The sequence below is a fragment of the Ovis canadensis genome, chromosome 7, assembly GCF_042477335.2.
Source record: "Ovis canadensis isolate MfBH-ARS-UI-01 breed Bighorn chromosome 7, ARS-UI_OviCan_v2, whole genome shotgun sequence".
NCBI classification, from domain to species: domain Eukaryota; kingdom Metazoa; phylum Chordata; class Mammalia; order Artiodactyla; family Bovidae; genus Ovis; species Ovis canadensis.
Window position 1 is genome coordinate 34,513,139 of NC_091251.1, and position 25,984 is coordinate 34,539,122.

Below are 25,984 nucleotides of genomic sequence, written 5' to 3' on the forward strand. Positions count from 1 at the left end.
CCACTGCCAGGGCCCCAGGTTCGATCCCTGGTCGGGGCATTAAGATCTCACACGGAGTGTGATGTGGCAAAAAAAAAAAAAAAAGCAACCCCCCCGTCCTGGCCTCCATATGGCTGGTGTTGGCAATCAAGCAATCTTCAGTCACAGAGAAGATGCAGGTCCTGGGATGGACCTGAGCTTTGTAATTATACCCAAATTACTTTATGTAATTAAATCACATACAGATTACTAATTTGTCCATTCATTCATTCATTCATAATGGCAAATGCAGTATTAAGTGCCATTCTGAGCTGCTGAATTCTGTGCCTAGCTGGAGTCAGCCAGCACAGCAGGCACTGCTGGTAATGATTTGAACACGTTTGGACACTTGGCACACCTCACTTCTCTTGGCTCAATCAAAATAAACATTTACTGAACAAGAACTAGGTGCCAGACATGCCCCTTTATTGCTTAAGCAGCCTGTGGTCTGGGGAGGAAAGACAGACATGAAACCAGTGACTACAAGTGGAAGTTTTACAAAGGGGCATTTGAGTAAGCCACGGAGACACAGAAGAAGGGATGCAGGTCTTATCTGGGGAGCAGGTTGATGGAAAGCTTCCCTGCATAATCCATAAAGAATATTTGAACTGGGATTGAGGATGAGTGGTTTCCCTGGTGACTCAGATGGTAAAGAATCTGCCTGTAATACAGGAGACCCAGGTTCTGTCCCTGGGCCTGGAAGATCCCCTGGAGAAGGGCATGGCAACCCACTCTAGTATTCTTGCCTGGAGAATCCCATGGATAGAGGAGCCTGGCAGGCTGCAGTCTATGAGGTCGCAATGAGCTGGACACCACTGAGTGGCTCACACTGAGGGCAAGCAGAATAGGGCATAGGAAGCTGTCCAGGTAGAGGCCAAGGTGAACTTCAGATGACAGGGCTATTTAATGGACAGTAGGGAGCACTCAGTTCAGCCCAATTCTCTTGTGAACTGGGGCTTGGCCCACCCAACCCTCATCTATCCTCTCAAGTGGTTGGCTGAGATGACCTGTGCTGACCTGGTGACTGGGCGGGGTCCAGAGGGCAGATGGTGCACTAAATGGGAGGGGGGTGGGGGGGCTTGTGCATGGGTGCCTCTCAGGGCCCCTCCTGACTCAGACATCATAGGAGAGGTTGTGAATTCAGCACCACCCCCAGCACTCTTGTCAGAGCAATACTAAACATCATCACCATGAGTGATTTTGATTCATTTCTTTATTAATATAGAAAAGGAGCCCAAGGCAGCTGGACCAGTAGTACAAAGCACCAGGAGTTAATACTATTCTGGTGAAAGGGTTGGCTTTACAAAAGTGAAGAAGTAGGTGGGAGCTACCCTAGTTCTGGGGCCAGGCCCCGCCTACTGCCCAGAACCAGTCCCTGGGAGAGAGTGACAGGTAGGTCAGGGACAGATGAGCTGGAGACCAGAAGGACAGGCAGCAGGGATGGAGGGCCAGGCAGTGAGAACCATCCTGTGGCTGATGAGGACAGGGAACTGCTGGCTGGAGGCTCCCCACTGGAACCTGGGCAGAGGTTCACGTCAGCAGGCAAAAAGCCCTGCAGATACTAGAGAGGATGGGGATCCAGACACGGCTTGGGGTCAAAGGGCCTTCCCTTCTCTCCATCAGGGGTCACTGTTCTCAGTTCCATGGGTGGGGCTTCAGGGCCCAAGGCACAGAGGGAGGCCCAGAGGCCTCCCAGTGGGAAAAAGAAGGGGCAGGGAAGGAAGCACTTGAGTGTTCCCGGCTTAGGCAGCCAGGGCTGAGACACAGAGCAGGAAACTAGAATCCCCATACAGAGGCTGGAATGTGTGGCCAGGTGGGCTTATCCTAGGCCAGGACCAGCCCCGTGGCCTCCATGCCTGCCTCAAACCTTAGCAAACAGAGTCTGCCAGGAGCCCTGAGCTGTTTCTCCATGGACCAGCCATGTCTTGTCCTGCCCTTTGCCTCCTCTGCTAATGAGAGCTTTGGATATGACCTCTTAGGTCACGGGAGCTCCAGGACCTGCTCTTGGCAGTTCCCCAACCAGGCCCTGAACAGAACTGGCATGGGCTGGGGGACCAGGGGTGATGGAGGAGGAAGATGTCCTGCATGGAACCTCCCCCCACCCCCCACAGACACACTCCAGATCTGGGCAGGCTGTTAAGAGCCTCTCCTTCATCCGGGAGGAGCAGGTACCCTCACTTGGCACAGGGGGGCGTGGCTTGGTGCAGTCCCTTCACAACCACCGCCCAGTGATGCCGGCATGGAGAGAATGGGGTGGCACTCTACAACCCTTTATGCTCTTCCCTGGGGTGGGAGCTCAAGGCCTCTTGTGGCTTTTGCCTCCAGCCTTCAGTGTGGGGTCATAGCGCTCTTTGTTCTTCTGTGACCGGGCCCAGGGGACAGCCCGAGACTCCGCCTGGCTGGCACATGTTAGTCGGTGAGGAAAGGACAGAGGGGTAAGTTAGGAGACGGGAAGGTGAGAGCAACTCTCTGGCTTTCTCCTCGTCCTCCAGGAAGAGCAGCTCAATCGACTGAGTCGCAGATCTCCTCCACCACTGCGTTGAAGATGTGCGGCTGGTCTGCGTACACGTGGTGCGAGGCACCCTCGATCTCCTGTGGAGGGAGGACCCCGCCAGGGGCAGGATGGCCCTTTATTCTAGGCACTGGAAAGCTGCCACAGCATTTGTTTTTCTTGTAAATCTGCTTGCCTGCTGCCCGTAAGCACTTATTTTATCTAAGACAACTGTCCACCTTTCTCCCCATATCTTGGTACTTCCCAGTGGCAACCAGTGAATCCCAATGTCTCATCCTTACTTCTCCTATGGTCCCTGATTGTATCTTTCCTTCCACACTAGTCCCACCATGCTCATGTCATCCACAGGTTCGATACCCAGGACCCATGAGGCACCAGTCTAAGTTAGCACGAAGTGAAAATTCTTCAGTCGTGTCTCTTTGTGACTCCATGGACTATAGCCTGCCAGGCCCCTCTGTCCATGGACTTCTCCAGGCAAGAATACTGGAGTGGGTAGCCGTAAGTAAGCACACTCCTTAGCAAATGAAGGTGGAGGCAGGAGAATGGTGGGAAGGCTTCTTGGCAGCCTCTATTGTACCCAGCTCTGATTTGGAGTGAGAATTACAGGGGAAGAGGGGCAGCATGCTCCCTATGCCTGACTACTGGACAAGAACCTGCCTTTTAGCTTGACTGGCTACACAGAAGTGAGGAGCCCTGAATTATGATATTACAGAGAGCCAGCCCTTTCAAATGCATGACCCTATCTCAACCTTTCCACCCTTTCTCCCTGACTCTCCCATCACCCTTCGCTACCTGGTCTCTTAGCTACACTGAGTCAAGCAACATGTGCTGCATGTGGCAAGTTTCCACCTCAGTCTGTCTCCTCTGGTGGCAACGTACCAAGTCTCGGACGTAGGAATCCGGCCGCTGCAGCTTCACCTTTTTCCCCGTGCTGGTGTCTATCCAGGTGTTGGCCCCATAGATCATGGTGATGGGCACATCTTTTCGAATCAAGTGAATCCGCTCTAACATGGGGCGCCGGGCCCAGCCGATGGACTCCATCATGGCTTTGAATGCCGTCTCCCCACTGGGAAAGCAAAACAGGGCGAGGCGGTGAGTAAACGCCACAGCATAAAAGGTCAGTCTGTGGGTCTCTCGGAGGCTGGGGCAGTATCTTTGGCCTCTTTGTTTACCTCCAAGCCCAGCACTAGGCTCATTAAATATTAGGAAGATTACGAGACACGACTGAATCTCCACAGGGTCCGCACACAGAAAACCCCATGGCACTGAGGAGTGCCATATCAACCTGTATTAAATACACGTTAATATGCATTTAACAGCTACTGACGTGGCAGTCTGGGCAGAGGGTGGGCACACATGAACAAGACACATGCAGTGCCTGCCCTCCTGGAGTCCCCATTTTCCTCATCCTTCAGGCACTACATAATGAATTACAGGATTAACTTCAGATTTCCCAAGAATTATGAAAGGGTAGTGGAGTTCTAGGAGAACGCAGACTAGGGAGTTGGCTGGCTAGGGCTGGAGGAGAGGGTCGAAGGGCTCCTTGAGGTGGGCTCTGACGGGCAAGAACTACAGAAGCACAGAGGGTTAACTGAGGAGGCTGTGGAATGAGACGTCAGGCTTGCGAGGACCCAGGCGGAGTAGCAGTTTGTGCTACCTGAGAAGCAATGACGGCCAGTCTAATCTACGTTGCTCCCTGGTCATTTCCCGAGGGAGAGCTGAAGCCATGTCGGGAGGGGTCTGCAAGGCTGGAGGGGAAGCCAGCTGTCCGGACAGCTCTGTCACTTCTGTGGGGAGCAGGAAAGGCTGGGGAGACTGGCACCCAGCAGGCTCAGTCTGTTCAGGGGTTATGTCCCCAGTCTCCTTAGCATCCCTGAGATGAAGGGGAGCCTGAGTTCTGCACGGGTCACCAGGAACAGAGTCCTTTCCTAAGACACTGCAGCACAGTGGAACAGTCGTGGACTCTGGAGTCAGAGAGATATACCTACAAATCCTGGTTCTACTTTCTTAGCAAGTTGTGGAACCAGAATACACCTTAGTTCTCTCATCTACAAACTGGAGAGAAATTATACCCACTTTTTGAGGTCATTATGGGGAAAATGAAAATATGTACAAAGCCCCTAAGTTTAGTGAAGCGAAGTAGGTATCCCATCCCCAAAATATTATTCTTTCACTAAATTATGTTTTCCAAGGGAACGGTAACAGTTACCATGAACTCAAGATTACAACTCAAAAAGACTCAGGGGCTTATAAAATTGAGTGATTCGGGGAAGTGGCTGGTTATCACCAGTATCATCTCTGCTTCTTCCAGGACCTGAGTGAGTTGTGTGACTACATATTCTGTGGCTTAGATGGGAGGCCATTCATTCTACTGAAGTAGGACTGAGACTGGGGAACATTCTGGGGAAAGGACTAGGGGTGGGCTTGCAAGGCCTCAGAGGGTGTGAGACTGGCACTGAGCCCAGTTGAGAGGGGTCACGAGCAGAAAGCTGATTCGACTGCTGAACTGAGTTTCTAGACTGCTGTTTAAGCAGGGCCCTTCCATCAGTTGAGCTTCTGAGGAATGCTGGATGGGCAGTTCCCACGCTGCCTGAAAGCAGTCTGAATTTGAGGTTAATGCTCAGACAGTGCTATTGGAATGCAAAGTCCCAGCTGCTTCACAGCTTCGGGCTGAACAAGCCTGAAATGAGGCAGAGCAATGCGGCTGCTCCCAGTGATCTTGGCTCGCCTGCGATGCTCCCAGCAGCTTGGGGTGAAGTCCCCACAGAGGTGGTGCCTCCTGGTATCAGCAGCTCACATGGCACTGCCCAAGGGAAGATTACCTCCCTGACTCCGCCCTGGCTGGTGGCTGCCAAGACTGTGGATCACAGGGTACGGGCCAGGGGCCCACTGTCTGAATTGTCACAAACAAGCTTGTTGAGATTCTGGGGACATCTTCAATTCTCCAAAAGACAGAAAAGGCATTCCTACCCCAACAGTAAATATTTCAAGGTGCACAAACATTATATTTTAGAATGTATAATCTTTCCATCAGCAGTTCTATTTGTAGGAATGTAGCCTAGAGGTACAGTCACACATGTGCCAAGGAAGATATACAAGGAGGTTCTCTGAAGCAATATCACATGATATCTCAGACAGAAAATAACAAGAAAATGAAGGAATTACAGGTCTGGGACAGGAGAGGACTTGCTTCCTTTCTTTTCTTTTACAACAATACTATGTTCATAATACTTCTTCAGTTAAAAAAAAAAAAAAGGTCTTTGCAAATGTTTTCCAGACTCTTTGCCTGTCAGGCTAACTGCTTACCTCCAGGAAAGAGTAAGGGTCTTCCTCTATAGAGATAGGTGGTATGTTTAATTAATCTATTATCTTCTCCATCCCTTTTTGCCTATCCCTGGGAAAGTCTCTGGAAATAAGCAAGCCTGCTAATGCCTACATTTCCCTATCTGGATGAGAGCTCTGTGGAAGAAAAAAATACAGCACAGACTGATCCTGGGATAGTTCTGGAGTTTTCCAGCAGCTGGAGTTTTAGCTCCAAACCCATAGATGTTGAGCTGACTCCCAGAGCTGCCCTCACCTGGGATTCTGTGCATTGCAGTGGTAGATATACTCTGATATAGTATCATCATCAAAGAAGTCTGCAAACTTGCGCTTGAAGTCCGGTCGGAATCGCTGTACCAGGCCGGGCCCTAGGTGAGAACAGAACGTGGAGGAGCCAGTTTGAGTGGGGAGGAAAGACCCCTGTCACTGTATGTTTTAACAACTTTAACCAAACATTATTTCTCTTAAGGGTTTGTTTGCTTTGTACGCTTAAGGTTATAGGGATAGAGCATGTTAAGTCTTTGGGGAAGCTCCAGGTAACTACAGATGAGAGTCAGTTAGTTGCCAAAGAATTTGGACAGTCTAAGGTCACTGAGGAACCGGATTATCTGCAGATCAATGAAATCCCAAGATCCTTTACTCCAAGGATCACAAACCCCAGAAGAGTCCATGGTTGAGATGCTTTGCTTTTGTGGTCTGAGCTATGTTCTTTTTCTCCCTGAGACCGTCTATGGCCTTTTAATCTCCTGAAGGTAGTGGATGAAACCAAGAGCCCTTTCAGGATCAGGCCTGTAACAGAATGCAAGTGATGAGGCAAACCTAACACTGGCATCTCAGACTCGGGGCACAGTTTTCGAGAAATCTGTTCCTTTCACCTTTCTTTAAATAGTCCATACACAAGCAGTAGGGCACTTGAAACACACTGTAAAAATTGGGCCTAGTCTTCTGGCCTCTCTCTCACTTCTGGTCTGCTCTCTCTGTATGCGGAGGGGTGAGAGGCAGGCGTGGCAGGATCCCCTGGGCACTCGCCCTCCTCCATGGCTGCCAGCCACCTGCCCCTTCCATACTAGCTCTGGTGTCTATGTGTGGCCCTGGCCAGAGGCAAGTCCAGAAATGGGGACAGTGATTAGAACAGGGCTCCTGCGTGGAGGATTAGGGAAGGTCTGCTGGAGTGAATAGTGCTGGGTGCCCTAAGACCAGTCCTCTGCCCATTTAGTACCCTTTGGCACCTGTGTCTCTTGTTTCCCTTCCTTTCTCCCCAGACTTCTACCTTCTGCTCAAATGCTCACTTTTCTCTTTTACCACAGAACCATTCTGTTTCTCTTGAAGGGCCTAGAGAGACAACTCTTATTCATCCACTAGCAATTAACCCCTAAAAATTGGCTATATAAGCCATCAGTGCAAGATACAGCGTGCCCCACCTTTACCATAAAGGGAAGCTGCTTTTACTTCATTAAAAGGTTCCTCTCCAGACAGGAAGGTGCCGGCAGTGTGAGGTCAGAAGGCTTGGGCCTACTAAATTTATGCACTCTGGCTGTCCCGCCACCTTCCTCCCTTCACTCGCAGGATTTGCCAACAGCTGCCACAAACCCACACATGTAGCATAAAAACTCAGTAGAGGAAGAGTCATCTCGAAACCCCTTTCTCTCTCTCTGGGGGCACAGAGTAGAAGTTCTGCTCCATCTGTCTCTTGAATAGAAAAACTTTTTCCATGCAGATGAAGGGGGTGGGGGGGAAACCTTCTGAAACTGTCCACCAAGACATTTGATCCAGATTAACAGCTTTAAATAATAATGCTAGGCTTATTCCCACTTTTCACGAACAAAAGGGGATGGTGAGCGTCCAGACGCAGGGGGGCTTCTAGAATGGGACAGCTGTGGTTGGAGGAGACAGTTTCTCTGTCTGCAGGCTACTCACCCCAGGGCCCAGCGACTCGAAGAACAGCCAGTGGATTGGAACGCCCTAGGACAGAGGCCACAGCCTTGACCCAGGTCGGAGGTGCACGGACCTGACTGGGGTCAGCTGGTCGGAGGGGAAAGCCCCACGGGTCTACCAGGATGAGGTGTTTAACTCTAAAGGAGGAAAAGGGAGAAGACAAGTTTTCTTTGCTTGAAGGTACCATAGCCCTTAAGTTGCCCAGGAAGAGAACAACTGGAAATGAGTAATGGAAGATTCCCAGCAAGGCACTCTTGTGATGGAGACAGGTGGCTCCTCCTTACCTGTCAGGGTACTTGATCGAGTAGGAAGTGGCCAGGAATCCTCCCAGACTGTGCCCCAGGAGGATCATGCTGGGGATTCCCATGCTCTCCCGCCACGTCTCTATTGAGGTCACAAACTCGTCCTCGGCCCCCTCTGGATCCCTTGGGAACGTCGGCCTCGAGCTTCGCCCGAAGCCTAGCAGATCGAAGGTGTGCAATGTGCGGCGGGTGCTCAGTGAGTCCATGTTGAGGATCCAGAGGCCCACGCCGCCCCCGAAGCCGTGCACCATCACCAGGGGGGTGCGGTCCCTGAGCTCAGGGCTCACTGTCACTGTCCAGATCTTGTTCTGGTTTGGGAGGGACACATATCGAGCCAGGAACTTGTTCTGGAGGCCTGGGGAGAAGGGGTCCAGGGCAGAGGGATAAGACTATGTGCTGACCGTGTCATCTTTTTGCTTGGACTCCCACTTTTCAGCTCTCTCTCATCCCCAAACCCTTCCTGGCCTCTCTCACCTTTCCTTTTACAACTCTTTGATCATACAGCCTAAGAGTTCAACTCCAAGTACAATTTGTAGATGTCTAGTGTTAGTAGTCTTAATTGCTCAGTCGTGTCTGACTCTTTGCCACCTCACGAACTGTAGCCTGCCAGGCTCCTCTGTCATTGGATTCTCCAGGCAAAAGTACTGGAGTGGATTGCCATACCCTTCTCCAGAGGATCCTCCAGATGCAGGGATCGAACCCGGGTCTCCTGCGTTGCAAGCAGATTCTCTACCATTTGAGCTACAGGGAAGATCCTTGCAGATATCTGTAGGCATTAAGAGGGGCCATTGTATTCCTTGGGCTCCCTTTGGGTCCAGGGTAGAAGTGACCCCACAGAGCTCTGGCATTTATCACTCTTGTACCTGTATATGCCTGGGGCTTGACCGAGGGAGAGTGTGTCCTCACTGAGGGTATCTGGGAGGGTCAAGCCAGGTCCTTCTTAGGGAAAGATGAGGTGGGCAGTGTTTGCTCTGCTGGCATGAAGGCAGTCACACAACAGAGCTACCTGAGGTAAGTCACGTGGATTTCAGACAAAGGCTTGAAAACTGACTGTTCTGTGGCTGTACCTACTCAGGCCCATAAGAGAGAGGGTAGCCATCGCTAGGGCAATAGGTGCAGGGCAGGAAAGGTCATATGAGAAATATAGGAAGATGGGGCCCAAGGGTCTTGTTTGAGTTGGTGGCTGCTGGTGCTCCTAGGGGGATGCCCTGACCCCACAGAACATTGCCCAGGAGAGCTGGCCAGTGGGAATACCCAACTACTCTGCTAACTGGATGAAGGGGAGGGGTGGCTTATCGGGTAGAATACAAGGAACAGTATTATTAGAGAATATAGGATTGCTGGTCCTTGGCTAGGAAGGTGGTAAATCTAAGTGTTTGATGAGAAAGGGAGATGGAAAAAGAATAAGAGAAGGAAGAAGTGAATGTGTATTTGTACACATTGTGTGTTAATAGCTGGTACAGGGTTTGAGGTGAAATTGTGGGATGTGGCAGAATGGTTTCTGCTGGATGGTTTCTGTTCTGATGGACAGGGCGGGAGATGTTAAGGAACCGCTATCATAGAATGTGCATCCTCTGCCCAAATTGCTTCCCTCCAATCATGGACATCCCTTCCTTCCACATCGAGCACTGTCAACCAGGAATCAGTGGGCTCAGTGGGCCAGGCTCTGGGAAGACCCTGTATCCTGGGGCTCCCGAGGGAGGTGGCACAAGCCACCTTCTACTTACACTGGAGGATCCTGGCTTCTACATTCTTCAGTTGAGACATGGAAGTGGGGCGCCAAGTGGGCAGCCAGCTGCTCAGCCAGCCTTGAGGCCTGGGACAGGAACACACAGAAACATTCACTAGCAATATTGCAAACACTGATACCCCCAGTCTTGCTGGCAGTTACAAAAGAGTTATCAGGGTGCAGGGTGTTTCCCAGGCTCAGGAAACCTGCCCCTGTGGCAGTCAGCAATTCCATGGCAGCCTGATAAACTGTTACGCTTCTCTGGTAAATGGTTATTAGCAACAACATACCCTTTGTTTCAACAGATACTCAGAATACTATGTGTACAGCACTTAACAGTTTATAAAGCCCTTTCACATTTTTTATCTCATTTGAGCTTTACAACTCCCCTTTGTTATTGGTTATTATAATGTTCAAGGAGGTTACAAGGGGAGGGAAAAAGCCAACTTTTAACTAATGTTTCAGTTCTCCTTTGCCATCCCTAGGACTGTATGTTCCTTTAGAGTAGGACAAATTCCCATGCCACTTGCCCTCCTGGCAGAGTACCAGGGTTGGTGTATGCCTGCTTCCCAGCCCCTGGGAGTCCAGAGCACTGTGTCAGTGGCCAGTGGGGCTCTCAGGCTATCAGTCCAGCCTTGAATGATGTGTTGGGATAGGCAGGGAGTAAGAGGAGGGAGACCTGGGTTCAAGCTCAGTTTTGATTCTCTGATAGGACACATGTTGCCTCTGGCCTTGTTTCCAGATTATATATGAGTAGAAAGTTCACCACCAATGGCTTGCAGTAAAACAGGTAAAATAACCTATCTTGTTTTCTACTTTACACCCAGGGGACTTTAAGTCATTGCAGGGTACAGGTTGAAAGTACCAGTGTTAATTTTTTAAAAACCCTAGATTTACGTCATAGTAATGTCATTTATGAGCAGAGTGGTGTTGATCTGATAAATAATCTGTCTTTGAGCATCCAGATATGAAAGGAATTTCATAAGGTGCCTGGGATAAAACAGATGCTCAATGAATCACTTTTGTTATTCCTCTTCCATCCCATATTTTTCTTTTCTTGAACTCTGCCTGGATGAAGTGGATTTCAGGATGGACATTACCAGCTATGGGGCCTGTAAACATCAGAATAGTCAAGCAGGGGCATTCTGTGAAGGAATGAGGGCAACTACTACGAATCCCCTCTCGCTACACACCGGGTACCATGCTGCATCATTTGAAGTGCAGAATCTTAGACTAGGCTAGTTCCTTAGAAATCTAGTCCAGTCTCTTAATTTAACAGATGAGCAAAGTGATGCCCAAAGAGGCCATACATGTAGTTAGAAAAAGAAGCAGAACCAGAACCTGGATCTCAAATCCAGGTTTCAGGTATTCCTGGTTGTCCAGTGGTTGGGACTTTGTGCTTTCACGGCTGAGAAACAAGGCAAAAAAAAAAAAAGTCAAATCCAGGTTTCTCCTTGTGTTTCCTCTGGACATTCCAGCCTCAGCTTTTTAAGGCCACACATGGATAATCAATGTACAATCAGTTTTACACTTGCCTGCTTTCTGAAAGAACATGTGACCTAAAGCCAGAGGTCAGAGTTCTCATCCTGGCATCACTATTCATCAGCAATGTGCCCTTAGCACATTATTTAGCCTTTCTCTGTCAGAGTTTTCTCATCTTTAAAAGGGAGGTAATAATAGTATCTACTTCATAGGGTTGTCATAAAGATCAAATACATTAAAGCACAGAATAATGCCTAGCACAATACACACTCTCAGTAAATGTTCTTTCCCCTGGCCAAATCATAAACTATCCATATTCTGTGCTTTCCAAGTAGCAAATCTCAGTTACTCAGATCTTAAGAGGTTTGAATTACTGAGGCTGCAGCTGAAACTCATCCATCAATGGCTTTAGCCAGATGAGAGCTGTTGGTCTCAATCCTACAAAGACTCAGAACCCTTCAAATGATCCACTGGAATTCCTTACAGGCTTGAAGTGCGGGCATCAAGACCACAGAATGTTGCTGGTCTCAGGAGACAAACTTTCTCTCCATCCTACAGAGACTGTGACAAGTCAGAGCATGTCATCTGGACCCCACATGGCCTCGTATCTGCCCAAAGCAGCACTCAGGAGAGATGCTGTCCCAAGGAACAACAGCATCATGGGCTGCTCTGCAGAGATCCTCAGATATCCCGCCTCTCTTTCACTGAAAATCCTACCAGTAAAGTGCTGGAAATAGCACCTGGCACACTATCTGCTCAGTACCCCTGCGGAGATGCGGAGGCCTGGGGTGGGGAACTGAGACAAGAAGCAAAGTGGCCCCTTAGCCACGAGCTTAGCCTGACTGGGGTGGTCTCATCCCTCTAGGGTCAAGGGATCTTTACCCTGATGATGGGTGAGCCGGAAGAGGTTCTATGCTCTAAGAAGCCTGTTCTAGACCTCTGTGACACTGGGGTCTAACTTCTTTGGACACTGGATTCTTCATTTGTAAAAAGAAACTGCACTGACTGAATATCAATTCTAATATTCTGTGTTTCCCTAAGTCATTGTAGGTATTGTAAATTTCCTCTTGAAAGCATCACTTTGGAAAGTACCACTCTCCTTGGCAATTCCTTCAAGCCTGGGAAGCTATTACTGTCATAACGTTATTAGTTTTGCAAGCAGCTCCAAAATGGGGGGGACACGGGATTCAGGAAAGGCCCAGTTCTGGTATAAGCCCGGCTTGGGTGGAAGCTGAGTCATTCTCCAAGCAACTTTTCCTTGATCCTATCAGACGGTGAACTGGTTGCCACACCACCTACAGGTGGCATCCCAAACTTGATGTCATTGAGATCGCAGTAACAAAATCCAAAAGCTCTAATTCTGAAACCGTAGCATTAAGGAGATTGTTAATGATGATTAAAAACTATCAACTAGGATTGCTGGCGACTAAGCGTCTTGCCGGGCGAAAGCTAAAGGAACTTGCAAGCCTATTAACCCAGACCAATCCCAGCCCAGGGGAGCCCTCTCTTCGCTTTCCAAGCCTTAGCGTTGCGGGGTTAAGCGATGCTCTTCCTACACCTCCGACTCGCGTCCGGGAGCAAACGCAGACTAGCAGCAGACCTGGCTGCTACCCCCGCACCCGCGTCCACACACGCTTGCTTTGAGGCATCTGAGACATCACCACTAAATCTAATCCCAGGGCGCAGGCACTAGAGGGGAGCGAGGAATGATCGCCGACACTAAAGTGGAAAGTAAGAATCGCTGGGCTGCAGGCAAGCGTTATCTTCCATCGCTCCCTCGGCTCCGCGGCCGCAACTCCTGGGCAAAAGCAAAGCAAGCAAACGCAGCCCCCAGCCCTCCCCGGAAGCCGACCTGAAAAGGAAAGGCGGGAAGATGTCTAAAACGGTTCCTCAGCCACAGACAGTCCCAGGTTCACGGCCCCGAGAGAGAGAGGGAGAGAGAGAAAAGAGACAAGGTTAACTCACTGCTGCTCCAGATCATCGGCCATAGTAAACAAGCCCTGCCGGGTCGAGCTGAGCCAGCCCATCCCTCCACCTGACGCCAGCACCAGCTGACCCAGAAAAGCGTCGGCTAACAAAGTGGGGCGTGGCCAGCGCCGCGGCCGGGGACGCGGGGTCGCAGGACTCAGGCTGGGCCAGCCGGGACACGTGAGCTGACTCTGAGCTCCTCCTAAGCTAGGACCACAGTCCGGCCACACATTTGGGGACAGGGAGGGAGGTAAGTAGTACTGAAATTACGAGTTCCTCCGTCAAACCTCCATTCTCTGATAATTAAAAGGTAACAGAATTACCCCTGCACGCTCCCACACACTCTTCCCTATTACAGACCCCAGCCTCCCAGGTTCTCTCCTTAGCGTTCCTTCTAACCAGATGCTTAAGATGTTTGTGGATACAGTACCAACGGTGGAACGCTCCTACGAAGGGCTTGGGAGCTGTGGCCCAAGTAGACTGCTGCTGCTACTGCTGCTAAGTCGCTTCAGTCGTGTCCGACTCTGTGCGACCCCATAGACGGCAGCCCACCAGGCTCCCCCGTCCCTGGGATCCTCCAGGCAAGAACACTGGAGTGGGTTGCCATTTCCTTCTCCAATGCATGAAAGTGAAAAGTGAAGGTGAAGTCGCTCAGTCGTGCCCGACTCAGCGACCCCTTGGACTGCAGCCTACCGGGCTCCTCCGTCCATGGGATTTTCCAGCAAGAGTACTGGAGTGAGTAGACTGCTAGATTTTGTAAATAAAACCAGGACGCCTAGTTAAGGTTGAATATCAGATAAACACCAACTACTTTTTTAGAGTAAGTCTGTCCTGTGCAATATTTGGGACATAACTGAGCATCCTGTACTTTATCTGGCCACCCCAAACTTAAGCCGCCTGCTCAGCCCCAGGGACGTCTTTGGCCCCAGCCTGGTTCTCAGGAACAAGGTGGCTCAACCCCAGGTCTCCATCAGTTTGGATGATCCCTGCCTCCCATCCCCCCAGGAGGGAAGCTGAAGGACTAACCTGTAAACCTGGGTCAGTTTTAAGTAGCTGGAATGGGGGTGGAGGGAGGTGGTGAGGAGGAGAGAGGTCCTGATTGGTTTGCTTAGCAGGTTAGCCAAATCTTAAGGCTGGCTGGCTCCAGAACTTACCTGAACTGGATAACAAGGCCTGATGTCCCTGGAGCGGGCATCCTCTTGATAAGGTTAAAACCAGACTAGAAGTAGGGGAGGGTGGGAGAATACTGATGGTAGGGTTTGTCAAGGTGGGTTTTTTTAGTTTGTTTTTTAGGCTTTCTGCTGGACTCAGGAGAGTCAGATTTCTTCTTTCATGTAACAGTGTTAAATTGATCTGATTATCATTATAAGGGCAGGAAGTTCAAGAGAATGGGTATTTAATACACTATTGATACTATGTATGAAATAGGTTAACTAATGAGAACCTACTGTATAGCTCAAGGAACTCAGTGCTCTGTGGTGACCTAAGTGAGAAGGAAATCCAAAAAAGAGGGTATATATGTATACGTATAGCTGGTTCTCTTTGCTGTCCAATAGAAACTAACGCAACATTGTAAAGCAGGAGGGAAAGGCTCCCCACTCCAGTATTCTGGCCTGGAGAATTCCATGGACTGTATAGTCCATGGGGTCAAGCAAAGAGTAGAACAGGACTGAGCGACTTTCACTTTCACACTCCAATGAAAATTAATTTAAAAAAGAGAGTGAATGGGCATTTTTAGAGCTTAGGGGTCTGGGAATTTGCAAGGTGTGGGGCAAAGTAGTACTAACAAAAGAGGACCTGTCTTGTCACTCGTTCTTACCACAGAGTGGTCCTAAACATCAGGGTGCATGACCACCATCTGGTGGGCTTGTTTAAAAATTAAGGTTTCCAGGACTTCCCTGGCAGTCCAGTGGTTAAGTCCATGCTTCCAATGCAGGGTTTGAACCCTGGTTGGGAAACTAAGATCCCACATGCCTGTGAGGTGCAGCCAAGAAAAAAAAGTTTCTAAAACCCTACCCTCTGAGATTCTAATTCATTAAGTTTGGTTTGATACTAATAGCTACATTTTTAGGAAGCACTTCAGATGCTAAAGTTCAGTAGGACTCATTGGAAATTAGAAGATAGTTTCTAGGGTCAGAATTCTGGGTGCAATTTTGGCTTTGCAGCTTATCTGCTACATGATTGTGAGTAAATTATATAGCATCTCTAAATTTTCTCCCTCTGTCTCCTATCTTGTTGTAAGAATTAACCAAGATAATTCAAACATTTAGTACATTTGTTTATGCTAAAAAGTTACTATTATTATTAACATACCTATTCAAAGCCCAGCATTATGTTAAGCACTAAGAACACCATTATCAAAAGTAAAGAAACAGGGACTTTCCTGGTAGTCCAGTGGCTAAGACTCTTTTCGTTGCAACAAAAGATCCTGCATGACGCAACTGGAACCTGATGCAGCCAAATTAATTATAAAACACACACACACAAAAACCCAAGGTGCTAAGTGTTATGAAAAAGGAATGTTGTGTATAATTCCAATAAACAAAGATTGTTTCCTGCCGTTCCAGTAAACAATGAATGTTGCCTGCCATCAGGCCATAAGCCAGAGCGACTGCTGGCCGCCGACTCAGCCCACCCTGCCATGGTGTGCCCTGAAGGGAATTCAGGGTGGAGATAAATAGGAAACTGTCTGTCTTAGATAGTTAAGATGCATATCTAAGGACTAATTCTTATAGGTAGTCAAGGACTAAAATCACTAACTTGAGATGTCTGGTTTTTGTGATTTTCATGTTCTACTATATGTCTCCACCCCTGACACCCCCACCCCCATCCCCCATCCCCAGCAAAAACTGCAATATATCCTGGCTCCTCCCTTACCTTTTGGGAGCAGTTCCTCAAAGCAGTCTGACAGGCTGTCTTCTGGGTTATAGTCCTCAGTAAGGTCCCCAAATAAAACTTAACTCTCAACTTTTAGTTTGTGCAATTTTTCTCTGATTGACAGTGTCAAGGGATTTTAGAAGCTGTACCATACAGGATATTCCAGGCTACATCACTGTTAGACAGGTTAACAGAATCTCCCACTTTTCAGAAAACCTGTAAGATGTAGAACTTTTCAGGGTAAGCAGACCTGGCTGAGTGCAGAATTGATGCTTTTGAACTGTGGTGTTGGAGAAGACTCTTGAGAGTCCCTTGGACTGCAAGGAGATCCAACCAGTCCATCCTAAAGGAGATCAGTCCTGGGTGTTCACTGGACAGACTGATGCTGAAGCTGAAATGCCACCTGATGTGAAGAACTGATTCATTTGAAAAGACCCTGATGCTAAGAAAGATTGAAGGTGGGAGGAGAAGAAGATGACAGAGGATGAGATGGTTGGATGGCATCACTGACTCAATAGACATGAGTTTGAGTAAGCTCTGGGAGTTGGTGATAGACAGGGAGGCCTGGTGTGCTGTAGTCCATGGGGTCTCAAAGAGTCAGACACAGCTGAGCGACTGAACTGAATTCAACTGATGACCTTGCTGGAACTGATATTAGATCTCTCTAGACCTCATCTTTTGAGGCAGTGCAGAGGTGTTTGTATTTTGTCTTTGTGTGCCAAATCAGCTCTACTGTAGAGGTTGCTCGTGAGTAGGAAACGTGAACATATGGAAAATGCCTTTTATAACTAAAGTTAAGAGATCTCTTAAGATGTCCCTATTTCTGAACTCATGTCCACTCGCTGCACAGCAAAGCTAATTTGTTGACACTGGGTTGTAGTGAAGCAAAGTATAGTGGTTATTGTAGGCCCCCAGCCAGAAGTACAAGTGGCTTCTGCTCAGAAGACCTGAACTCCCTGAAGGATTTCAGGAAAGGGTTATTATTTTTTCTTCTAAAAAAACTTATTAAAATTTAAAAAAAAAATCAATATATTTTAGTAGGTATTGTGACTTCCCTGGTGGCTCAGACAGTAAAGCATCTGCCTACCATGCGGGAGACCCAGGTTCGATCCCTGGGTCGGGAAGATCCTCTGGAGAAGGAAATGGCAACCCGCTCCAGTACTCTTGCCTGAAAAATCCCATGGACGGAGGAGTGTGGTGGGCTACAGTCCATGGGGTCACAAAGAGTCAGACACGACTGAGGGACTTCACTTTTTTTTTTTTTTTAAATAGAAGTATAATTGATTTACAACGTTGCACTGATTTCTTCTGTACAGCAAAGTGATTCAGTTATACATATACATACATTCTTAAAGGCAACATTTGAGGTGAGGGTTACAAGGTGCATGACTTTCTTCTGATTGGTTGGTGGTGAGCTAACAGGGTGAGGTTTCAGGAATTTTAATCATCAGCCTTCTGGTTCCAACCAGTCTGGGGTCTATGAGCTTGTGTTCAGCACGTAGTCACCATCCTCCCCCTGGATTGGGGGCATTAGTTCCTGCAGAACACCTCAAACACAAATGTCAGATCGTTATGTATGTTCTTTGGGGAGGAACCAGGGCTGCTTTAAATTGTTTCTTGACTGCCTGTCCTTTGTTTCTGTTTTCCCTCATCTCCCTAATTAGTAACTGCTTGGGTCTGCTCTTTGGCACTCAGGGAAGGCCTAGGAAACCAAAGACTTTTTCTAAAAAATAATTTTATTTATTTATTTATTTTTGGCTGTGCTGGGTCTTCCTTGCTGCTTGGACTTTTCTCTAGTTGGGGCTACCCTTCGTTGCAGTGAACGGACTTCTCATTGCCATGGCTTCTCTTGCTGTGGAGCATAAGCTCTGGGCTTGCGGGCTTCAGTAGTTGTGGCTCATGGGCTCAGTAGTTGCAGTTCCAGGGCCCTAGAGCACAGCCTCAAGAGCTGTGGTTCAAGGGCATGTGGGCTCTTCCCAGATCAGGGATCAAACCCATGTCTCCTGCCTTGGCAGGTGGATTCTTTACCACTGAGCCCCCAGGGAAGCCACAAAGCCTTCTTCTACAAACAAGTAACAGGGGGACACAGAGGAGCTTTTGTACCAGAGAGGGTACTACAGGGCTCTGCTTGGTTTCATCCCCAGAGCTGAGCTATCTCAGGGTTAGGCTGGATCTGTTAGAATTACGGCTCTAGGCAGGCCGCTGGGGAGAAACACAAGGTACTTGTTTCTCCCTGAAAGTGAAAGTGAAGTCGCTCAGTCATGTCCAACTCTTTGCGACCCCATGAATCGCAGCACACCAGGCCTCCCTGTCCATTACCAACTCCCGGAGTTCACTCAGACTCAGGTCCATCGAGTCAGTGATGCCATCCAGCCATCTCATCCTCTGTCATCCCCTTCTCCTCCTGCCCCCAATCCCTCCCAGCATCAGAGTCTTTTCCAATGTGTCAACTCTTTGCATGAGGTGGCCAAAGTACTGGAGTTTCAGCTTTAGCATCATTCCCTCCAAAGAAATCCCAGGGCTGATCTCCTTCAGAATGGACTGGTTGGATATCCTTGCAGTCCAAGGGACTCTCAAGAGTCTTCTCCAACACCACAGCTCAAAAGCATCAATTCTTCAGCACTCAGCTTTCTTCACAGTCCAACTCTCACATCCATACATGACTACTGGAAAAACCATAGCCTTGACTAGACGGACCTTTGTTGGCAAAATAATGTCTCTGCTTTTCAATATGCTATCTAGGTTGGTCATAGCTTTTCTTCTAAGGAGTAAGCATCTTTTAATTTCATGGCTGCAATCACCATCTGCAGTGATTTTGGAGCCCGAAAAAATAAAGTCTGACACTGTTTCCACTGTTTCCCCATCTAGTTCCCATGAAGTGATGGGACCAGATGCCATGATCTTAGTTTTCTGAATGTTGAGCTTTAAGCCAACTTTTGCACTCTCCACTTTCACTTTCATCAAGAGGCTTTTTAGTTCCTCTTCACTTTCTGCCATAAATGTGGTATCATCTGCATATCTGAGGTTATTGATATTTCTCCCAGCAATCTTGATTCCAGCTTGTGCTTCTTCCAGCCCAGCATTTCTCATGATGTACTCTGCATAGAAGTTAAATAAGCAGGGTGACAATATAAAGCCTTGACGTACTCCTTTTCCTATTTGGAACCCGTCTGTTGTTCCATGTCCAGTTCTAACTGTTGCTTCCTGACCTGCATATAGGTTTCTCAAGAGGCAAGTCAGGTGGTCTGGTATTCCCATCTCTTGAAGAATTTTCCACAGTTTATTGTGATTCACACAGTCAAAGGCTTTGGCATAGTCAATAAAGCAGAAATAGATGTTTTTCTGGAACTCTCTTGCTTTTTCCATGATCCAGCAGATGTTGGCAATTTGATCTCCATGTGTCTAGTAGCTACCATACACTTCATGGCACAGAGGCTTTTTTTACCATCACAGAAAATTCTATTGGACAGTGTTGCTCAAGCAGTGATGATTTCAGTCCCATGTTATGGAGAGTGTTTGGCCCTTGGAAAGGACAATATGGTAAACTCTCTTATGGGTGTCACGGAGGAAGCAAGATTGAGTTTTCTTTATGGGATTCCCTAAGACTAGAAGGGAAGAAGATGAAAGGAGACTGTAAAGTTATTCTGTTCCATCAGGGACTACAAGGACAGTTATGTTAGGATGAAGTGATATAGGCTTACTGAAGCTATTTGCTGCTGTACTAGGGCTTGATACTTCAGAAATTTGACTTTGTGCTGTTTGTAACGAGATTCCTCAACACTTTTTTTTTTTATAAGAAAATAATAACCTATTTATTATATTAGAAAACAAAGTAAAAGAAAAGAAGATTCCTTTTTCTGTACTCAACAACACTTCTGATACTAGATGTGTGGATTTTCCCGTACGAGGCATTTTTCCAGTTCTTGGTCAACACTAACTCGGTGTTCCTAATATTACTCGGTTCTGGCACTGACGGCCCTGACTTAGTGCAGATGCCACAGGTTAAGGACTCAGTCCCACAAGACTCTCCCCTCCTTCTACTTTAGATGCCAATCTCAAGTTCAGATTTTACCTGTGCCTCTGATGACCAGCTATAACTTGGAGGTTCGATCCCTGATCCAGGAAGATTCTGCAGGCTGCTGGGCAACTAAGCCCCTGCTCCACAGCTACTGAGCCCACATGCCATAACCACTGAAGTCTGAATGCCTAAAGCCTCTGCTCCACAACAAGAGAAGCCACCTTAATAAGAAGTTCATGCGCCACAACTAGAGAAAGCCCGCGAGCAGCAAAGAAGACCTAGCACAGCCAAAACCAAAAATAAATAATTAAAAATAAAGGATCTCTGCCCTCCTCTTATTTGCCTAAAAGCAGGACAGAAAGGTGTTCCTGCTCCTCTCTCTACTAGGAAGGACAGAAAACTCTTGACCTTATGAGCCCAGAGAGGGCACCAGAGGAATCTACACAACGAACTTTACTAACTAGCCCTTATTTTTCATTAATGCTTCATATGTTTACTTGCTCAACTTCATGTATTTACTCAAACTTGCTTTGAATATCTAAACTCAAAGTCGTTTTCCTCTGTCTTGTTACTTCTCTAAAAGTTTATTGCTTTCTTGGGTTAAGATACTACTGTTAAAAACAAGACAAGAATACTGGAGTAGCTTGTTGTACTATTAGGTAATCTGTCTGATAGATCCCTGCCATCCCCTAAAAGGATTTCCCTGGTGGTTCAGACAGTAAAGCGTCTGCCTACAATGCGGGAGACCTGGGTTTGATCCCTGGGTCAGGAAGATCCTCTGGAGAAGGAAATGGCACCCCACTCCAGTACTCTTGCCTGGAAAATCCCATGGATGGAGTAGCCTGGTAGGCTATAGTCCATGGGGTTGCAAAGAGTTGGACACGACTGAGCAACTTCACTTCCCTTTACTTCATCCCCTAAAGGAAAATGACCTTGCTGTAACTAATCTGATTTTTGTCTAGTATAATTAACTGTTCTGTCTCCTTCCTGCCTATAAAAGTCTCTTAAGAATTTTAGATAACTCCTCAGAGCACCTTTATATCTGTTGGTTGGATGCTGCCTGACTCATAAATTATTGAATAAAGCCAATAAAATCTTTACATTTGCTGAGCTGAATTTTGCTTTTTAACATTATATAAGCCCCCCCCCCAAAAAAAAAAACAAAAAACATTATATAAGCCCAAGTTCTGACCACCCTTTTGAGTCACTACTAACTGACTGTTCCCTGTGCATGTGCAATGCATATGTTAAGAAACATGTTGGTTTTCCTCTTGTTAATCTGTCTTTTGTCAGTCTAATTATAGGCCCAATGCATCTGAGTAGAGAGAAATGGTTTTTCTTCTCTAACAGTGTTTTAGTAACAAAAGGTCTAAGTTCTACACTGATTTCAGCTTCACCTTAAAAATTTGACTTGTCCTCTGAAAGCCATAAGAGTTGCAGTCCCTCCAGTACCCATTATTTTGCATGCCCAAATATTGGGGCTCTGTGCTTTGCCCAACTTGTAATTATTCAGAGAAATAACAAAGCAGACATAGTTAATTACCTGGGTTAACCATAGTTAATAAGAACAAACATTTCCTTAATATTTACTGTGTGTCAAGTGCTGTGTTAGTTACTGTTAACATTATGTCATTTAATCCCCACAACCTTTGAACTAAAGAATGTCACGCTTGTCATGTATCTCTAAAAGGATTGAGTCATTAGTCACTGTGGTGGCTGACCTTCAACACACTCTGACAGGAGTTGAGGGCAGAGATCAGGAATGAGGCACTCTGTGCTTTGGGAAAACTGGCAGAACAGGCCTTCAGATGGATATTTTCAGGAGAAAATTTGAATCCAATTGAGACAGGAGGGAAGGAGGCAGGGCACAACCATTAAAATAATGATACACAAGGGGAATTTCCTGGTGGTCCATTGGTTAGAACTTGGTGCTTTCACTGCAGGCGCCCAGGTTCAATCCCTGATGGAGGAACTAAGATTCCACAAGCCGTGTGGCCTGCCCTCCGTCCCACCACCCCCCCACCAAAAAAAAAAAACAAACGGAGGATAGGACAAATACCATTTAGAACCAAGTAGGCCCAAGATGGTGGGAGATTCAAATTCCAATAGCCCTTGAGCCTCATTATAAGCTCACTGTAATACATGTGCATGCTCAATGACATACATGCAGGCACCATGACAGTTCTGAGACTGGCCATAAAAGCCCCCAAAAGTGAGTGGTAACCCAATTTCTAGAAACCCCCACTCCTTTCCCCAAATAGTTGGAATAACCTTCCCACTTGTTAGCCTATGAAATTACCCACCCTATAAAAACTAACAACCATGGGGCTTCTCTCCTGAGATGGCCCACACTCTATGGAGGATGTAACTCCCTCAGTAAACCTGCTCTCATTCTCCTTCATCTAGTTCTTGAATTATTTCCTGTAGGAAGCCAAGGACCCTCACTTTGTGGCTTATCCCGGGGTCTTGCCCAAGACTTGGGAAGTGACCATCCTCTCATGCCCCGTTTTCCTGCAACACAACTTCTTGCATTTGTCCATACTTAGAAAAGCACTAAAATCATTAACTAAGATATCTGTGCCTTGTGACTAGCAGTAGCCCTCTACCAAGATATGCTTGACGGCACTTACCCACTCCCTTCTCCACAAAGACATGATCACCTCTCCCCTACCTCTTCAGAGCAGTTCCTCAGAGCTACCTGAGACAGTCTCTTGGGCTGTAGTCCTCAGCAAATCCCCAAATAAAACTGAAACTCACAGCTCTCACATTGTGCATTTTTACTTCAGTCAACAATTCAGGTATTGTTCTTTCCATCTTGAACAAGAGGAAAATGAGGCTGTCAGACTAACTTGTTCTGGATTAGAGAACCAATCAACAGTGGGGCTTCCCTGGTGGCTCAGTGGTAAAGAATCTGCCTGCCAATGCAGGACACATGGGTTTGAGCCCTGGGTCTGGAAGATTTTCTGGAGAAAGAAATGGCAACCCACTCCAGTATTCCTGTCTGGGAAATCCCAAGGACAGAGGAGCCTGGCAGGCTATAGTCCATGGGGTCGCAAAGAGTCTGACATGACTTAGTGACTAAACAACAGCAAAACAGCAGAATCAAGGCTCAAATCCAGGACTGTCTAACTCTTGATTATGTCCACTACTCAGGATGCGACTTTTTACATAGAGATCCTGATTTAAAATATTGAAACAAACACTAGTATTAACAATTTCCCATTGAGAGATCAGTCAAAAACATGTTTCAATGGTTATAGAACTGTTGCAGGAAGGGGGACCCCTTCCAGGGCCCAAAACTGGGCTCTTGTCTAACACTCGGAAATGAATTGTCTGAGGAGACACATGTGCTGACAAAGCAAGAGATTTTATTGGGAAAGGGCACCCAGGTGGAGAGCAGTAGGGTAAGGGAACCCAGGAGAACTGCTCTGTTTCGTGGCTCGCAGTCTCGAGTTTTATGGTGATGGGATTAGTTTCCCGGTGGTCTTTGGCCAATCATTCTAATTCAGTCTTTCCTGGTGGTGCATGCATCATCGCTCACCCAAGATGGATGCTAGCGTGAGGGATTCTGGGAAGTGGACGGACACGCCGTTTCTCCTTTTGACCTTTCCCGAACTCTTCCGGTTGGTGGTGGCTTATTATTTCCATATTCCTTATCAGGATCTCCTGTCATAAAACAACTCATGCAAATGGTTACTATGGTGACTGGCCAGGGTGGGCAGTTTCAATCAGTGTGCTTCCCCTAACAGAATCATAAACTGAACACAGACGACTACTTGCTGTTTTAAGTAGTCCAGAAAGCTTTAGTTCATTTTATTGGTGTTTGACTTTGCAGATCTTAGAAAAGGATGTATTCAGTGAGTGAATTGGATGTTTTTCATCTCTTCTGCTTTTCCCCTTTGGGAGTTCCTGTGGCAATGCTAATGATGATAGTAGACAAGGATCAAAGGTAGACAAAACATAAGGGAGAGACTACCGGAAGGAGCCCAGATGATTCCCCTCAGGAACCCACTCCTAAATGATTAAACAGCATCCGCCTAGTCTTTAAAGTTTGAAGTTGAATACTGGTGAGGAAGCTTCTGTCCTATTTACTGATGAGGCAGGGAGAAAGTTTCAACTTGACAGAGAAACTGAGGCTTCTTGCCTTATACTGAAATTCAGAACTGGCATGGTTATGCACTTTTTTCTCAGCAATATACGAGAGTTTAGATTGAAATTCTGATAACAGTGTAAATCTCCATGAGTGTGAATATGAATATAGCTTCAAATAGATTGTAAAGTTTTTTGAGGACATGGATTACATCTCTTCTTTCTAGAACTAAGCAAGGTTTTGCTCACGACTGTTAATCAGTACATTTGATGCTCATTTGGTTCCAGTTTAAACACAAATAAAAAGTGAAAATGAATGAAGGAAACTTGCTGTTTTAGGAATTTTGCTTGAATGCCTAGGATAGTTCAAAGTTAAATGTAAGCTGTAAAAATATCTGGTTCATGTACTACTTGTAGCTCAGGGAGAAAGACTAGGTCTGCAAGGTCAGATTCATATGAAATTAAAACGCAGAAAATGCCAGAAATAAAGGTATATCTTATTTTTCAAAAAAAGTTAAAATGCTAGATATGAATAGTTAATCTCATTTGTTAGAATACAAACCGTCAAACTTTTTAGTTTCCTCTGCAAAACAAGTTGGAGCGAGTAGGGTTTGAACCAGGCACCAGGCAATGCTCTTACAGGCCTTTCAGAGATGTCATTCTGGGATAGTTCGACAGGTTCAAGACGATAGCTTGGGAACAGAAGGCTGCTAAACTTGATCATCGGAGAAGGCAATGGCACCCCACTCCAGTACTCTTGCCTGGAAAATCCCATGGACGGAGGAGCCTGGTTGGCTAACAGTCCATGGGGTCGCTAAGTGTCGGACATGACTCAGCAACTTCACTTTCACGCATTGGAGAAGGAAATGGGAACCCACTCCAGTGTTCTTGCCTGGAGAATCTCAGGGACGGGGAAGCCTGGTGGGCTGCCGTCTATGGGGTCGCACAGAGTCGGACACGACTGAAGCGACTTAGCAGTAGCAGCAGCAAACTTGATCTTTATGCAATTTAATGGACTTTCTCCCCACCCCTGCCCATCACCAGCTCTTTTAAGACTATATAATATTTCCCTGAGGATACCTACAATCTAGCATAACGACCTACGATTTAGCAAAATGGGGGCTGGAGGAGGCGTCCAATAAATGTCTGCTGATTGAATGAACACCTGCGGGCCTAGGTTTTACCGCGCTTATTTCTAAGCGTACTCAAGAGGTCAGCTCCCAAATCGAGTTCAGGGCCGGGCGGAGGTCGAGCTCCCCCACCTTCTCTCCGCACTTGCCTTCTCCAATAACCAAGTCTAAACTGATGCCTACGCAGTGACCGGCTCCGGTGGTTCTCACTGCGGGACAACTTGACTTCCTCTAATGATCTGGGACAGGCATATGCAGTTAGTGCCCTTAACAGATTTAGGGCCGAGCGGATACCGAAACTCAGGAAGCGCCAGACACTGACTTAAAGCAGATCCAATTAGGACGCCCAAGAACCAAAGAAAGCCGGAACCCTCGGATAGCCACGCTGTCCGCTGAAAAACCTATCCTCCCCTTCCTCCCACGCTACCCTGTTGCTAGAGCAACTGTGAGCCTTCACTAACCTGCCGGCGGAAACAGGACAAAAAGAGGACACGTCTCCAACTCTGGGACAGACCCGTTGCGCAGGCGCACTAGCTTTCTCTGGCTGTAGTTCTCATGCAGCAGACGTATTGTGCGTCTGCGCATTACTTGCTTCGCGCCTTG

General features: G+C 47.3%; 1 protein-coding gene and 2 long non-coding RNA genes across 6 annotated transcripts; 1 reads left to right on the forward strand and 2 right to left on the reverse strand.

The window, feature by feature from the left end:
• Positions 1-1,213: 1,213 nt before the first annotated feature.
• On the reverse strand, positions 1,214-13,369 carry ABHD4 (abhydrolase domain containing 4, N-acyl phospholipase B). Of its 4 annotated transcripts, none has more exons than XM_069595804.1 (8): positions 13,265-13,345; positions 9,816-9,904; positions 8,752-8,854; positions 8,071-8,443; positions 7,769-7,923; positions 6,108-6,219; positions 3,410-3,596; positions 1,214-2,610 (listed from the first exon to the last, which is right to left on the reverse strand). In XM_069595804.1, exons 3-8 carry the CDS (start codon positions 8,822-8,824, stop codon positions 2,521-2,523), a joined length of 990 nt encoding a protein of 329 aa, XP_069451905.1. In that variant the 5' UTR covers positions 8,825-8,854; positions 9,816-9,904; positions 13,265-13,345; the 3' UTR covers positions 1,214-2,520. The 4 variants fall into 4 exon arrangements, with proteins under 4 accessions (XP_069451905.1, XP_069451906.1, XP_069451904.1 ...); XM_069595805.1 differs by having other exon boundaries at positions 13,152-13,309; XM_069595803.1 differs by lacking the exon at positions 8,752-8,854 and having other exon boundaries at positions 13,265-13,369.
• Positions 13,353-21,262, forward strand: LOC138443430 (uncharacterized). Its single transcript, XR_011258139.1, has 2 exons — positions 13,353-13,517; positions 20,191-21,262. It is a non-coding gene; the product is annotated as an uncharacterized lncRNA (long non-coding RNA).
• Positions 21,263-23,510: 2,248 nt separating this feature from the next.
• Positions 23,511-25,904, reverse strand: LOC138443429 (uncharacterized). Its single transcript, XR_011258138.1, has 2 exons — positions 25,843-25,904; positions 23,511-24,607 (listed from the first exon to the last, which is right to left on the reverse strand). It is a non-coding gene; the product is annotated as an uncharacterized lncRNA (long non-coding RNA).
• Between the last annotated feature and the right edge of the window lie 80 nt (positions 25,905-25,984).

Excerpts from the sequence above, each read along its gene's own strand:
- ABHD4 (XM_069595803.1), bottom strand. The coding sequence starts at position 13,326 with ATGGGCTGGCTCAGCTCGACCCGGCAGGGCTTGTTTACTATGGCCGAT. Across the intron at positions 7,924-8,070 it reads TCGATCAAGTACCCTGACAG|AGTTAAACACCTCATCCTGG; the intron begins GTAAGGAGGAGC and ends TTCCTCCTTTAG. Across the intron at positions 3,597-6,107 it reads TGCAATGCACAGAATCCCAG|TGGGGAGACGGCATTCAAAG; the intron begins GTGAGGGCAGCT and ends TTGCTTTCCCAG.